Source organism: Cloeon dipterum, chromosome 2, assembly GCF_949628265.1.
Source record: "Cloeon dipterum chromosome 2, ieCloDipt1.1, whole genome shotgun sequence".
In the NCBI taxonomy this organism is placed as follows: domain Eukaryota; kingdom Metazoa; phylum Arthropoda; class Insecta; order Ephemeroptera; family Baetidae; genus Cloeon; species Cloeon dipterum.
The window spans coordinates 1268601-1285470 of record NC_088787.1 but is presented as its reverse complement, the minus strand read 5'-3'; the positions used below and the strand labels follow the sequence as shown (position 1 = coordinate 1285470).

The 16870-nt window shown below is 39.7% G+C and overlaps 1 protein-coding gene and 1 long non-coding RNA gene across 3 annotated transcripts; both read left to right on the top strand.

The window, feature by feature from the left end:
* The first annotated feature begins 7353 nt into the window (after positions 1-7353).
* On the top strand, positions 7354-11383 carry LOC135937137 (protein yellow-like). Of its 2 annotated transcripts, XM_065480224.1 has the most exons (11): positions 7354-7466; positions 7520-7566; positions 7629-7700; positions 7758-7814; positions 7875-8070; positions 8133-8215; positions 8280-9158; positions 9536-9868; positions 9988-10563; positions 10734-10890; positions 11056-11383. In XM_065480224.1, exons 8-11 carry the CDS (start codon positions 9554-9556, stop codon positions 11112-11114), a joined length of 1107 nt encoding a protein of 368 aa, XP_065336296.1. In that variant the 5' UTR covers positions 7354-7466; positions 7520-7566; positions 7629-7700; positions 7758-7814; positions 7875-8070; positions 8133-8215; positions 8280-9158; positions 9536-9553; the 3' UTR covers positions 11115-11383. The 2 variants fall into 2 exon arrangements, with proteins under 2 accessions (XP_065336296.1, XP_065336297.1); XM_065480225.1 differs by lacking the exons at positions 7354-7466; positions 7520-7566 and having other exon boundaries at positions 7633-7700; positions 11051-11383.
* Positions 11384-15672: 4289 nt separating this feature from the next.
* LOC135938001 (uncharacterized) lies at positions 15673-16611 on the top strand. Its single transcript, XR_010574587.1, has 4 exons — positions 15673-16312; positions 16364-16422; positions 16476-16511; positions 16570-16611. It is a non-coding gene; the product is annotated as an uncharacterized LOC135938001 (long non-coding RNA).
* Positions 16612-16870: the final 259 nt, after the last annotated feature.

The window sequence follows — 16870 nt, the reverse complement described above, 5'->3', positions numbered from 1 at the left end:
TTTCCTGAGTTTCGATGAAGGGTCGATAAGTTCAAACCTGTTTTACGGAAAGCGGCTAAAAAAGTGCAGGGAGTTTGTTGACCACTACTATTCCACTTTAAAAGACAATGACATTATCGAAATCCACAGTGACGCAATTCAATTGGCTGCCAAATGGAAACCAAATGAATTTTTGAAAATAGTTGTTCGTGATGGCTTAGTGCACACGCTCCGAATATTGAAACCTTTTATCAAATTCAATGAATCCCAAACTGGTTCAATTTGCTTTGTGAGAAACTGGAGTCTGTTTAAAGATGCGACAAAGAACGCTGAAGAAATTGCTTCTCAGTTGATTGAATTGGATATAATCAAAGATGAAGACCAGTTGCTCAATGTCCTGCCTTATTTGTTTAAATTAGTGGCATTTCATGACGCGATATCCACTTTTCAAAAGATAATGGAGAAATTTCCTTCGTGGCGAGAGCTGATCCGCTCTGGAAGTCATGTCATCTTTGACATTGCACGGAGTGCAGCTAAAGAAGGACATTTCCAAATTATCGACTTCCTCTTGCAGAACGGCGTTCTAAAAGAAAACAAAGAATATGGAAGCAGACTGATTTACGTTGCAATTACTACTGGCAATATTGAATTTGTAAAATCTTTGCTAAATCATGGCATGTATGAGGCTATCAACGATAAGGGTAAATCGAATGACCCTCTGAAAGTGGCTGTTCTCTCGGGGCACCTAGACATGGTCCGATTCCTTTTGGAGGAAAAAGTCGAAGGATTTGAACGCAACGGTGAAACATTTGAAATAGAACAATTCAAAGGAAACCGAAATGTTTTTCACTGCTCCGTGTTTGAAGGATACAAAGATATTGCAAAATATTTGTTGAGCAAAAGCCCGAGCATAAAAAATGTAAACACAATGGAAGGAGAGAGTCCTCTGCAATTAGCAGTGCGTGGATATTATTGTTTTAGCAGTTTTGAAAGAATCTTTGAAAGAAATTTTGAAATATGTCAATGGCTTGTGAATGAAGCAGGCGTTGACGCAAACACTTTGTTTCAGAGTGGCGATCGAAATGACTGGTCAGAGTATGAAGAACAAATGGACTTTTACCTGATGCTTCAAAGCGATGTCAACAAAAAAGACGCAAGGGGAAAAACTCCACTTCATTGCGCAGCAGAATACGGTTTTGATGAACTTGTCCAAAGTCTAATCGATCGCGGTGCTAATGTTCAAGCCAAAGACGAAAATGGAATGAATGCTTTTCATTTTGCATGCAAGAATTATGGAGAGGTTGGAAGGGATTTGGATCAAGAGAATAATGAAAAAGTGTTAAAATTGCTGCACAACACAGACGGCCAGCTGGCCAAGGAGAACACCAAAAGTAGCAAAACCAGCCTGCACATTTTAATCGAGAACAGTGATGATGATGATGATATTAGCGAAGTACTTCGTCTTCTCATCGAAGAGTATGGTGTCGACATTAGTGTTAAGGACAACAGAGGCAGAACAGCTTTAAGTTTCGCTGCCAAAAATAAATGTATCCCTGACTTTGATTACTTGATGACGATGTTGATGTCAAAAGATGTCGACCCAACGATCAAGAATAACGTTGGACAGTCGTGTTTGCATCTTGCTGCAGAAAGAGATGACACGAAGTTTCTGCAAATGTGGCTCGATTCGGGCGAAGACTTGAACATCGAAGACTATAAAGGGTTAACCGCGTTGCACTACGCCGCACAAAGAGGACAATTAGATTTCGTTAAGAAGCTTCTTGGCAACGGTGCGAACTCCAACGCTACAGATTTTGAAGGGCAAACCGCACTCCATGTTGCATGTCAACACGGTCGTCTCGAGGTCATCAAATGTATTTTGGACTGGAAAGCTCCTCGAATTTCGATTGCAGAAGAAAAAGCTCGTTTAGCTGTGGCAGACAAGAGAGAGTGGAACGCTTTACACCATTCATTATCGAATATAGATGTTTTTCTGTTTATCCATGAAAAAAACCCTGATTTGCTAGGACAACGACTTAAAAACGGAGATACGATCCTGCACGTGGCAATTCAAGCAAACTCTGACTTTAAAGTCGTTGATTGGTTGTTGCAACAAAGTGAAGTCGATTTGAACGCGAAAAACAACAAGAACAAATCTGCGCTTCTTATGTCATTCAAGGAAAAAAAGTGGGCATTCGCTAAAATGCTGATGGACAAAAATGTTGACGTCAACCTTACTGACCGTGATGGGAATACCGCTCTGCACTTTGCAGTACGATCTGGTGACCTGGATTTGGTGCAAAAATTGATTTCAGCCAGAGCGAATTTAACACTTAAGGACCACTGCGGAATGAATGCCTTTCACCACGCTATGGACAATTTGCAGATCGTGAAATACATTCACGAGAAAGATGGTCGTTTGGTAAAACAGCGCCTGAAAAACGGAAACACATCTCTTCATCTTGCAATTGAATCTGGTGAGTTTGATGTCATTCAGTGGCTCATTGAGCAACAAGTTGTTGATTTGAACGCTGTAAACAATGAGAACCAATCTCCTTTGCTGCTGGCTTGCAAAAAGGAGAATTGGAAAACTGTTGAAATGCTGCTGACCAAAAACGTTGACGTCAACGTCCTAGACGGAGATAAAAAATCGGCACTTCACTACGTCATAGAAAGTAAAAAAGTTCATTTGGTGCAAATGATACTCGAGAGCGGGGCAGATTTAACTGTTGTTGATAAGAGTGGACAAAATTACCTGCATTACGCAACATCAAATTTGCAAATTATCAAGCTGATTTTCAAAATAAACAATGGCCTCGTGAAACAGCTATTGAGCAACGAAGAAACTTTTCTTCACTTAGCAATCAAATCGTATGATCCTTATCGTAGAGTTGGTAGTGTTGGCACGTGCAACGATGACGTCATTCGATGGCTTGTGGAGCAAGATGGCGTCGATTTAAACGCCAAAAATGCATCCGGGAAAACAGCGCTGCTGCTCGCTTGCCAACTTTGCAGATGGGAGGCGGCGAAAATTCTTCTAACCAAAAATATTGACGTCAATGTTGTGGATTGTGACGGGAAAACTGCTTTTCACCACATGTCCCTTTCAGGAGACTTGGATCTTGCCCAAAAGTTTATTGAAAATGGTGCAAACTTGTCACTGACGGATAAGGAAGGCAAAAATGCCTTGCACCACGCCATACATGATTTCAAAATGTTTCATCTAATACTTGAGAAAAATAACAGTTTAGTACATTGCCGGTTGGAAAATGGAGATACCATTCTGCATTTAGCGATCAGTGTATCTATAAGTGATGGAATTGTTACATATTGTCTTTCTCGGCCAACTTCACACTATTCTAAGGAATATAGGAATGGTATTATATTTTCGATCATAAATCAAAATGGCTTCGATTTAAACGCAATGAACAATCAAAATGAGACTCCTCTGCTTCTAGCATGCAAGGAGAACAAATGGAATGTTGCCGAATTACTTTTGACAAAAAACGTTGAAGTCAACGCAATAGGTAAAGATGGAAAAACCGCTTTGTACTACACCGCAGAATCGCTTTCTTGTATATGGAATAGATTTAATAAAGTTCATTTAAGGAATTTGGTTCGTTCGATCATTGAAAAAGGAGCAGATGTCCCACTGACGGTAGATTACCTAGGAAGGAATGTTATTCACGAACTATTGTTAAAAGGATACGTTGATTCTTTCATGCTCATTCACAGAAAAAATGTCAATTTGGTGAAACAGCAGCTGGAAAACGGAAACACAATTCTTCACTCTGCTATTGAATCTCACTGTAAGTATAAAGTCATTCGTCTTCTCGTTGAGCTGTTGAGTATCGATGATTTGAATGCAACAAACGATGAAGGCACTAACAATTTAGTAAATTGCCGATTGGAAAATGGAGATACCAGTCTGCGTTCTATGAACAGTTCATCTGTTGACGAAAAGAGGTATAAACATTTTGATAGTTTTGCTACTAATGATTATCGGGTAGTTGACGTTTTGAACGCGTTAAACTATAAGGGAATGACTCCATTGATGCTAGCGTGCAGAATCAGCAAATGGAGCGTCGCTGAATTACTTTTGACTGCAAATGTTGATACCAACATTCAAAACAGAAGTGGAAAAACTGCTTTTCACTACGCCGCACAATCGATTTCTAGTCGTTCAAAGGCGGCGATTCAAAATTTGATTTTAAGAATGTACGATCAAGGTGCAGATCTGACTCTGACGGACAATGAGGGATATAATGTTTTGTACTATTTGATGAAAGACTTGGACACTTTCAAATTGCTCCATGGAATAAATTCGAATTTGGTAAGGAATCGGTCGAATGACGGCAGCACAATTCTGCATCTGGCAATTGAAAAGGATAAATTCAATGTCGCTGAGTGGCTTGTTGAGCAGAATGTCGTAGACTTGAATGCAACAAACGACAAAGGCATGACTGCACTGATGCTGGCTTACAAGAGTAAAAACTGGGAAGTCACTCAAATGCTGGTGGACAAAAACGTCGATGCCAATATTGAAAATAGTAAAGGAAAATTAGCAATTCACTACGTCACAAAGAGCGGAAATGGTAAATTGACACAAAATTGGTTTGAAATGAGTGTGAATAAACCGAAGAAAGGAGGAAAATATTGCCTTCACTACGCAGTCACCAACTTGAAAATGTTTCAGAGCATTTACGAGCAAAACAATGATTTAGCAAAACAGATACTCACTAATGAAGACACAATTCTTCACTTTGCTATCAAATCGTATGAACCTATTCGTAAGGTTGGCACGTGCAACGATGACGTCATTCGTTGGCTAGTGGAACAAGATGGCGTCGATTTAAACGCCAAAAATTCTGCCAACCAAACAGCGCTGCTGCTCGCTTGCAAACGTAGCAGATGGGATGTTGCCAAAATTCTTTTAACCAAAAACATTGACGTCAATGTTGTGGATTGTGACGGGAAAACTGCTTCTCACCACATGGCCCATTCAGGAGACTTGAATCTTGCCCGAATGTTTCTTGAAAAAGGTGCAGACTTGTCACTGACGGATAAAGAAGGAAAAAATGCTCTGCACCATGCCATAAATGATTTGAAAATGTTTCATCTTATTCTCGAGAAAAATGTCAATTTAGTCCACTGCCGTTTGAAAAGCGGGGATACCACTCTGCATTTGGCGATCAGGTCGTCTGTTAAAGAAGAGAGGGGTAAATATTTCAAAAGGTTTGATTATCAGATTGTTGAAAATAAGGAATGTAGAATTGGGATTGTTTCTTCGATCATGCTACAAAGTGACGAAGTCGATTTAAACGCGTTGAACCATAAGAGAGAGACTCCCCTGCTGCTAGCATGCAGATACGGCAAATTGAGCGTCGCTGAATTACTGTTGAATGCAAATGTTGATACCAACATAAAAAACAGACGCGGAAAAACTGCTTTTCACTACGCCGCATCACTGATTTTTCGTCGTTCACAGGAAGCGAAGCAAAGTTTGATTTTAAGAATGCACGAGAGAGGTGCAAATCTGACTCTGACGGACAATGAGGGAAATAATGTTTTGTACTACTCGATACGTGACCTCGACACTTTCAAATTGATACATAGAATAAAATCTAATTTGGTAAAGCATCGGTCGAATGACGGCAACACAATTTTGCATCTGGCAATTGAAAAGGTTTTTAAATCCGTCTATGAATTCACTGTCGCTGAGTGGCTTGTTGAGCAGAGTGTCGTAGACTTGGATGCAACAAACGATATAGGCATGACTGCACTGATGCTAACTTGCGAACTTAAAAAGTGGGAACTCGCTCAAATGCTGCTGGACAAAAACGTTAATGTCAACATTGAAGACAAAAGAGGGAAAACTGCCCTGTCATACGCCAAAGAATCCGAGGAATGTGATCAAGAGGTATTGCAAGCTTTAATTGAACGTAGTTCACCAGTCAATAGCATTATCTAGGTTAATTAGTTTTGATCTTTCTTTGGTGTTGATAAATGTACTGACTCGTCAAGATAGAATAATACATAGTTAAATCTGAATTTCAGAGTGTAGCTTTCTATGTTATTGAATATCTTAGTATATCATGTATGTGAAAACAATTGCCTAGAACCCCCATGTCTTATCGATCAATTTAACATACTTTGAATAATTCACGCTAAGACATGGGAGTTCCAGGCTATATGTATGTGTGTGTTTATATATATGCTTATTTTTCATCATAAGATTGATAATTTCGATCAAATAGACTTAATTTTAGAGCTAACTATGATATCCGCATTCGTTTTATGCCAACTTAGATTCAAGTAAGAAAAGAAATCAATGTAATTCAGCTGTTGAATTTTGTATTAAAAAAATAAGAAAGATGTGAATATAAATTACACTTTAATTACAATAACAAATTTTTATTGAACGTGCTTCAGCAATCTATAGGGTTTCTATAGGATAATTAATTATAATTTTTGGTCCAGGTAAATAGAAAAAAAAATTATTGTTTAGTCAAGACGGAATAGTTATAATTGAGATTTTCATATGATTAGAATATCTTAGAAATTATATGAGACATGTATGTATGTAAATGATTGACTAGAACACCCGTATGCCTTTTCGATCTATGCAGTAGCTGTAGTAAAATAAATCTAGGAAGAAGTTATTAACAAAATTTCCATGAGTTATATATGCATGCCAAAATAAAAAAAAATTATTATTATTCTCTGATATTTTCTCTTTGATTAATAATAATTAAAATTAAACATGACCCGATGAGCCTACAAAAGAGGCCAAGTCGGGAATGGGCGCCCGGACAAATCAGAATAGCCGGCGGGGTCATCTCCGAAGGCGAGTTCAGGGCGCCGGTCCTCACTTCTCAGTCAGTCATGGTCCCAGTACGCAGCCATCACCCACCAGAAGCCGCGAGGCCTATTCGACTGATCAGGATATGATGGCCAAAAGGACTTCATCTTCAGCTCGGATTGGTTTTCTCAAAATTGACTTCACTATGGATTAGAAGCATAATGAGCAGCCGGGCACTAGCCAAGGCATGACGCTCTATCCACGCTGGCCCCCAGCAACTCGTCAGGGAGGTTGGACGCTGGAACTCATATTCACATCTCCGGCCGGTCTTCTTCGCATACAAATCTGATAGGCTCTGGAAGTGATCAGAGCGCCACCAAAGGTTAGTTCCGCTATTTACACAACCAGACGCAAATACTATACTTTCCCTTCCTCAATTCCCTCTCCTATACAGGTAAGCAGCCTAGCAAAGGTGGAGGGGAAATTTCCCACTATCACCTTCCAGCCCACGAAGCAGAAGGCACAAACGCCAGTTGCTGTTTATCTGTTTGACGCGCAAGCAGAGTCCGACTTTCTCTTTTAAAATTACAAAAATGAAAAGCTTTTGCACTTGTGACCACGGAATTTTCTCAAATCTTCCGGAGAACACGTTAATTTGCCCAACTTGCAATAAGTTAATATTTAGGTAAACATTTTTAGTTAATTTCCTGATTTCCACTTAACAATTTATTTTACCAGGAATGCTCCACAACAACCACCACGCCAGCCTGTTGAGGAAGCTCGAGGTAAATAATTGAGTTTTTATTTTGTAATAAGATTTGAAAAGAATGAATTCTCTTTATTTTAGCCATGCCGAGTTATTTCCCTTTTCCCAGTGGTTCTCAAGCTCAAGGTTCTTATTTTCAAGGGTATTGTAGAAGTAAATTATTTATTCCCATTTTTGTACGATGTCTATTTAGAAAGCCGCATTTTTCAGCTCCTCCGAGATTTCCTGGAATGCCGTTCGAATCTGGACCTGTTCTCTTTTTACCAGGTAATTTTTATTGTATATAGAAACATTTTCTTTTGAAATTGCAAGATCGGCATTTTTCAGTTCCGCCACCCACACCTGTACAAATTCCACGCAGGACCGAACCTTTTGCGCCTCCTGGAAATGCTTCAGGGTCCAGTAATTATTATGCGTCACTATGTTCCTGGTGTTATATTGAAATTGGGTATCTCGCTTGGAAGAAGGTTTACCTCGAAGAAGAAATAGCCCAAGTTTGTCAATTTTGCCTCCAGAGAACAGAGTAAATATACAATTCTTTAAAATATTGTGATTAACCCGCCATTTCACCATTAATTTGTCAAGGATTTCATCAAAGAGGCAAATTTTGGAATTCATCAAATTGAGTCGAGAAATGTCGGAAGAATATACGTCCGATCCGTACACAGGTATGTGTGAATTCTTCCGCTAGGAATTTGTCAATGCAATTATCTCATTTATGCGTTTTTCTAGAGGTTTCCGGGGTCATCGGATACGTGAAACATACCATCCAGTGCAGCGAATGCCAAAGAGAAATTCCGCGAGAAACATATGCCCAACATTTGCGCAACATTCACAATTTCGGTGTTGTTGTGCAATGTGTACAGAATTGCAAGAAATTCTTCACACTGGAAGAGATTGATGCTCACGCTGCAACTTGCAGAAAGATTTGCCGCACATGTGTCAACGAAGGTGATGCTTTGCAGCGACATTTTGCTCAACATGTCGCCCGTCATCACAACCATCTCGTGGTTTGCGACTTCGACGGTTGCCTGAGAATCTTTCCCTGTTATAGAACAGTTTTTGACCATATCATTCATGAACATATCTGGCAAGAAGTCTCGTTTTAATTTTATTCAACAAGCTTTATGATTTTACACATTTAAAAAGAATTTCTGCCTGATCACACAGTGATTTTTGCTTTTGTGATCTTTTGTTTAAGGCATGTAATTTTTTAGATAAGGATGTAACATTAAAAACACTTTTTTATTGCAACGCGAAACCCTGGAATTCTATCTTAGCTAAACAAATACATAACAATTTGAAACATAAATTTGGAATCGTGATTTTTCTTTTAAAAGTTAAAAGCATAACAGAGAGAAGCTGCTGTAAACATTTACAGATATATCTTGTCCTAAATTGTAAAAAGCTGCTGAGCGACTGAGATTAGAGCGAAACGCGGAGGCGAACCGGCAACCTCTCTTCCATAGGGCCAAGAAGGTCACCGCCCGAAACGTGAATAATTACGTCACGTCACGTGACTCGATTCGCGAGGCCGACGCCACCACTCCGCTCAGCAACAGCACACAGCCTCACAACGAGAAGAGGAGCCGCGCGAGAAGCACGCCCGTGGTGAGTACGCTGTCTTGCGATATTTTTTTATTTATCTCTAAAATGTACAGCTGTATTCACTAAAAGCATATTTTACTTGAGTATTAAATTGTATTTATTTAATTGTAATTTTATTTTACTAATTAGGTAAAAAACGGTTATTGATAAAATTTATACGCAAGAATAAGCAAGCATACAAAAGTCATAGACTTGTTTTTAACCTCCGATCAAAAATTTAAAAGTAAAAGAAAAATACAAGTTCATCTGGAATTTAAATGTTAAATCTGGGTTCGTTTCAATGCCATCTGAACCTCTGGTTTTAAATTATTTTTCACTCATCGCTCATTGTCAGTTCCGAATTTTCCTGTAATGCATGTTTTTCTGCCTTTTGTGGACAGTTTGAAGAAGCTGGAAGCATGACTCCCTTCTTCGCCACCTTTTTCTTGCTTGGCCTTTCATCCGTGGCCGCCACGACCAACTTCAATCAAGTCTACGAGTGGAAAGAATTGGATTACGAGTGGCCGTCCGAGGCCAGCAGGTCAAAGGCCTTGAAAGATAAAACTTTCGAACCAGACAACATTTCTCCTCATTTCATTGCGGTCTACGGTTCAAGACTCTTCCTCAGCCTTGAGAGTTATGGCGGCATTCCGGTGACTCTGGTGTCCTTGCCGACGAGCAGCGCGTCCTCCGCACCCCCGAAGCTCACTCCATTCCCTTCATGGGACATGCATGTAAGTATGCTCTTTTATTGGAAAAAATAGATCTAACTTGAAACGCAGTTAGTTTCAATGAAAAACAGGACCAATAATTTTTATTTTAAAAGTGCAAAACAACTCTCATAATTTTGCAGGGAAAAATAGGAGACTGCGACAAAATTGAAGAAGCAAGAGGGCTGGAAGTGGACTCGGTTGGAAGGCTGTGGGTGCTCGACAGCGGAAGCAACACTTGCAAGGCCAAACTATGGACCATCGACTTGGCCAACAACGATCAAACTAAACTCATTCATGAGATTGATATTAACCATTCCATGCACGACTTGGTGCTCGACGAAACGCCAAACGGAACCTTTGCCTACATCACGCGGTGGAGAGAAGAACACATTGTCGTCTTTAGTTTGGAAAGAAACCAAAGCTGGTTTGTACACTGCACGCCAGGATTACGTCTTATTTCCATCGCCCTGTCCCCAAAGGATCAGGAACCAAGACAGCTCTACCTTGCCAAATCCAAAGAACTCTATTCATTTTCCGTTGCCGCACTTCACAACGGAACTCGAAGAGTAAATCCGAAACTAATCGGAAACTGGACCGGACCACCATACAGAATGCTGATGGACAACCAGGGGACCGTGTATGCCGCCTTTTTGTGGAAGAATTACGCATCTTCTTGGAACTCTTCCCAACCACTTCAGGAGCAGCGTTTTCGTGAGGTAAGGATAAGGAGTCGCCAATTTAAAATAATATTTCACAGTAGAATAAATAATTTTGTGGGCCAGTAAAAGCATTGTGCTCAGCCTTGAAGATCAGGCACCATCAAAAATTTCCCTCCAGCATTTCAACTGTAAATTTCACTAAACTTCCACTCATTGCTTGTTTTTAGGCCGCTGGAAAGGATAGTTATTGGCCGTTTACTATTGCTTTGGACCAAAATGGAACCCTTTGGATGACGGTGTTTGACACGAACAGAGAAAAGCCAAGTCAGAGGCTTTTGAAGGCTGCAGTCGGAGCCAAATCGTACATGTTCGAGGCCCCGCCAGGTAAATTCCTTTGAACTTCTCGAAACCAAAATAAATTCTTAGTCCACCTATTTCTTAAAGTCTGCTATATTTTTAATAATTGATACAATAACAAAATAATCTTATTTTATACTTTCCACTCATTGCATTATTTAGCTCCCGATTTGCTCGCCTGTTTCAGAATAGATGGTTCAAGCGGTGCAGAGGGAAACGTTGCGGGAAAGCCACCTAAAGAAGAATACTGATCGACTTCGTTTTCCTCTTGGCTATGGCCATTTTGTAGTTTTACTAGCGGGCTTATAATCATTTTCAGTTCAAATAAAGGGGAATTTAGTGATTATTAGAAAAGTGCAAGGATTTTTTTAATAGAGAGGTGACGTCAGTTGGAAGCCATAGCGTAAGACCATCAAGAAACCGCCCTTCAGCTTCAAAAAATTCAAAATCCTTCTGGTTTACCTCGTTTTGATTCAAGAGTCTTTGTAACAGTTAATAAATTTTCGCATGTTCAAAAGGATCCTGTTTTGTATTTTTCCAAATCTACCAAATACTTTGAATGTTTTAAGGCATGGAACTAAATTAAAGAGTGCATCTCAACACGCATTTCTTCCTCTCTCATCATAGGCCGTCCAGAATATTTAAATTAAATTTTTAAAGATAGAAAATTGGCTAATATTTAAAGTGAAAATGCGGCCATCCTACTTAAGCAAAGAATTTGTTTAATTCCCTTGTTGTTTTCTAAATTTATCTATCAAGCACCACGATTCGGATTCGTGTTCACGCCTAAAAGATCATTGACCGCACTCTTCCGCCGCTCTTTTTTATCCTTTTCGACGAGCATAAAGTTTGAAAGTTAGGAAAACAAAAACAGCCTTTGGTCTCTTTATCACTGCTAGAAAACCCCTTCACTTGGCATAATAACGTGATTGCGGTGGAAATGGAAAGCACGCAACACTGATATCAGAAACCGCGAGCAGAGGCGAGTGTGCGCGGATGCGAAGCGGCAATCACCGATGTGACGAGAGCAACAAGTGGAGCACACATCCGTCTCGTCTCGCACTCATTCGCTGGATAAAAAAGGTAAGCAGAAAATGTGTTGCTGCTTTTTGGCTCTTGGATTTATCAAGGGAAATCCCAAAAGCGCTGAAAAATTTCCTGGTTCAAATTAGAAGTTGGTTTAAATTCTTCTAACTGTGCGTGTGGATTATTAAAATTTAGAACGCATTACTTATGAATTTTCTCCTGTTTATGATAATTTTTTATTCACTCTAAGAGCCATGAAGAGGTTGTAAGGGACGACTTACGTTCTCTTGCGCACCTTCAGGAAAACATTAAATTAAAAAAGACCAAAGAGATAGGGATTTTTTCAGACAATTTCATTGCCTTCTTTCTTGAATTTCAGTTCGATTTTTGTCTTAAAAAGGGTGTGGCTCTAACGACAGAGTTGTTTGCTTGCAAGAGTCTGCGGTCGACGCATGAAAAGAAAGGTAATTTTCCCCTTTCTCATGATTTAAGAGAATAAACTTGAATCGAAAACCTTTAACTGCTCGCAGTTTCGCTCAAATTTTGCTTCCACGCAGCCCTTTGTTTAATAGAAACACAGCGTAAAATTAATTAAAAAAGCGATCAATCCTAGGAGAAACAATATAATTATAGTTGCTGCTCGACATTTTGAAATTTTCATCAATAAGCACAGTTTATGGCGGCCACTTTGTGCGTGTCTGATGAAATTATATCGCGACTCTCGCCTCCGCGCACACGTAACGAAATGAGTTTCGAGTCACTATAGCTCGCATTAAAAGCGCGGGGAACATCTATATTTGTACAGAGCAAGCAATTAATTCACTCGCATGTTTCCCATCCAGCTACGCTTATCAAACTCTCCAACATCCTGCCTTGATACGGCGGGAAAGGGGCACAGGTGCTGCCAACTGGTGGAGTCGAGGATAAGCTCTAGAGCATAGCTAAAAAATTGTATTTGTGGCGCCATCATCCGGTTGATAACTCAACTGCACAACCTCACCCTCTGGGACGTCAATTTGGAGATTTCAACGCTAGCAATTGCGGATTATTAATTTTTTATGTGCCTTTTAGCGTGCCGTAGACTCATTTTTAAAGAAACAGTGTATGAATCAATTCTCCGTTTCTGTATAAGAGGAAATAAATATATCAGCGATTAAATCACGATGACAGTCTGCACGTCATAATAACACAAAGTTAAGTTATTAAATTAAAGTAAAAACAATCTCATCACTTTGCAAATTTTATATTCTACAATTGCGTGGTGCTTGCGTTTAACATACGTTTGATCTCTTTTAACAGAAAGCAAGTTTTGTGGTGGACGTGATTTTATGAGTCTGGATGTGCTTGGTGTGCGCGCATAAAGGCAACGAAGCGAAACGAGCACTTCCGTCAAAACTGCTTTTCAGGAAACGCACAAGCTGACAGGAAACAGTCTCTCTGGTCGCTGGTGTTGAACATCACTTTTAACAGAGTGAAAACGCAACATGGTTGTGGCGAAAAGGCTCTTTATTCAAGTCCTATTTCTGCTCTCCCTCCTCGTAATTGTTGCAGGTTTGTTTAGAATTTCTATTTAATGCAGGAACTGGACTCACACGTTAATTTCTTTAGAGGTTTGGGGTGCAACTACCACTCGCAGGCCGGAAGCAACAACCAAAACCCTGAAAAATAGAATAAGGAAATCGACAACTAGAACTATTGTCAAGCCAACGACTACCAGTCCGAAAACAGAGAGTCCGAATTATCCATTTTGCAGAAATTACAATCGAATAAAAAAGGTTGGTTCATAATTTTGTTGCAAATATTTTTAAAATATGTTTTTTATTAAATTAGAACGTACAAGACTCGGCACAAAGTGAAGGTTTAGCAACGATTATCTATAATTTTACAGTATTTAAATTTTTATACAAATTATTCAAGATTTCATCACAGGAAACCGTGGTAATAAATATCTAGGATTAAAATCAATCATAATTAATTTGCGTCTAAGACGTCATAACCGAAGTACTTGACGATCGAGACCGACAGCTCGGAGCGTTCCACCAAAAAGGCGTAAAAGGATTGAGATTTTCTTTTGAAAGCTTTGACAAAGTAAATTACTCCATATACCACTAAGAATTAAGTCGATATTTTCCCTTCAAATAGGTCGAGTACGGCATTGCAGTGGAGGCGTGTTTGTACCGGAAACTGCACCTGCTGGCGCTCGACACGCCCGACGAAATCGCCGATTCGTATTTTTACTTTCAAGGACTAAAATATGGTAATTACACAGGAATAAAAATAAATTGAAAATTATAATCTTGCTTCAGAGGCCAGAGAGTTTTTGTGGACGAGTGCAGCGCCGTGTTCGAAGGGCGATCCGCTGAACAAAGCCACGAATTCGTGCTCGAGCGTCACCTGGTGTCCAAACAATGTGGAAACTCGGCTGAACTACACTTTGAATTTAAGCAACTTTACTCGGCCCTACTGCATTATTTACAGAATCCGAAAGAAGAAATTTGAACCGATGGATTGCTCCTTTGAAGCTATTTTTTCCTGCGAGGTAATTCAAGTCGTAGCTTCTTTAATAAATACATTTGCATTCTGGAATTTAGTCGACGTGCACGAGGCCCATTTTACCGCCACAGAATGAGTGCCAGAAAGATGTAAATGGAAATTAATGAGATGTGAATGTTTAATGAAACAATGAAATTTTGGCAGGAGTCCTTATTTGAAGTAATTGGCGGGAAAACCTACCTTAGAAAAGGTTCCTCTTGAATTTTTCGTAGAAAAATGTCTTAATTTAAAACAGAACTTGATATCCGTGGAACATGGGAGCGAACCAAATTAGGATTTTATTTCCTTGGAGAGAAATTGGTATTTTTCATAGATATTTCCCAAACAAATTAAAAATATACTCTCGAAGGTGAACTGGAAGGAGAATTGGATGACATGCTGCAGTCTGGGCCTCAAACCTTTAGCTGTGACGAACTATCTTTGGGATCATTTCGACAAAGCGAATAACTGTAAATATCTTTAAAAATCGTTCCCAAATGCGACTTTTTGACGTGACCAATCATTAACAGATGGTCGATTTCGGTTTTTAAAACGAAAATCAGTGAAAACATAAATCGTCGTTTTCTTGCAACGGTATTTTATCGTTCCTGACCAAAAGTTTAACGTTTCCACCGATTTTCGGCATGTTGGCTGAGGAACTAGGCTCCAAAATAACATGATTCGGAGTGTCAGGGAGCCCTGTCTAAAAATCACTTTTTGCAGCCGTGCAGAATGTGGTTTACTGGTCGGCAATGACTCGAGCGGGTTGCCCTCTTCACTTTGAAAACTTCCTCCACAACGCATCAGAATCTTTCGAAATTTCCATCTATGGAATCCGAAAAGGGGGGAATTGCGTGGCCGTTTCGTTCCGAGAAAAAGGAACCAGTGAGGAGAGCGCTGCTCTAGTGGTGAAAACCACCGTCTGCGCATCCAAACTGCTGTTGGGCTGCCAAGGAACGGAACAGACCTTCGAAATCAGGGTTACAAAAACTATGATCATTTAATCGATTTAAAATATGTCTGGTAGGATGACAAAATAAACAACTGCGATCTGCCAGAGTGCACAGGGATACCTGATTGCGTCATGGAGGTACAATTAGGAATCCTAGAAATAATTGTAAAATTTATTGGTATTTTTCTGTAGGATGAATTGTTCCTCAAGCAACCCTTTCAAGTCTTGCTTGGTGAGTTGGGAATCAAATCCTTCAAATGTATACTTAAATTCAGTTAAAAGCACCCTGGCGTTTCGGGAATTGGCATTCATGTTGCGACAGCAAGATCCTTGAGCTGCACGATGAATATGTAATGAATTCACAATAATAAAGCATCGGATTTAACGAAATCTGAAATCAGGGCACTTGGGACGAGGCCTACAAACGGTGCTGCTCCCTTGGAATGGACCTCCTTTCAGTCCACAATCCAAACAAGCAATACTGCTTGGGCAATCCTTACAGTTTAGCTTTTTTAAAGTTCTATTCAGATATTAAAATTATAAAAAAAATCAGAAAATAGTAACCCGAATGAGAAAGGGGATCTGCCTTTTCGGACGGAGGTCTGGACAGCGGGGCGGGATATCGAGTCTTGCCGCGGACAATTGCGATGGTGCACCGGCTACCTGAACGACTACCTGAAAAACGACCTGACTTGGAAAAAGGGCCACGATCCGAGATTTGCGAACAACTCGTGCGTTTACATCGATTTTGGGGATCCAGTTGAGCCTAGTCTGGCGCTGGCAGACTGCTCGGAAAAGAAACAGATCATCTGCGAGGTATTTTGTCAGAATAACGGGATTAGAATTAAATTTAATTTTGTAAAAAGGCGCCAATGGGAGTGGGCTTCAAATCGCAGATGCATTATCAACCTTGCAGGAGGAATTTCAGAGTTAAAGAAAGTATTTCCTTACTTAGTTTTGATGCTCTTCCAATTCTTAAATGTTACTAAGGCGATGCCGAGAAAATTTGGAACACTGGCGATTTGAGCAGAACCAGTTACGCAGCCAAAGTGAAGCCAAATTTATAAACAAATTCGATGTAATAATTTAGTTCTTCTTGCAGAAAATGATTCAATGCCTAGCAGAGCACATAGGACTGGTTAAGTCGAGGAAAGGTTTAATTAAGATAAATTAATAGTTTAAACAACACAACCTAGGTGTACAACTCGACCAAAATCAACCTGCACGTTTACCTGACATTGTTGTCAAGAATGATGCATCCCATGTAAATATTTAAATAAAAATCAAACAGTTGAATCAGAAATCCATTTTTTTCTAAAGTGACGCCGATACGATGAACAAAGCGGAGACGAACCGAAAGTTTATCTCGTCATTCGAACCTCTTACCGGTGAGAAGAGCAAAATATTTGAAGATGCAGCGTTTGATGAAATGCTGGACGAATTATACTCGGCCCACTTTGATTTCGCCTCTGAAATGTTGAACAAACTCTACGAATG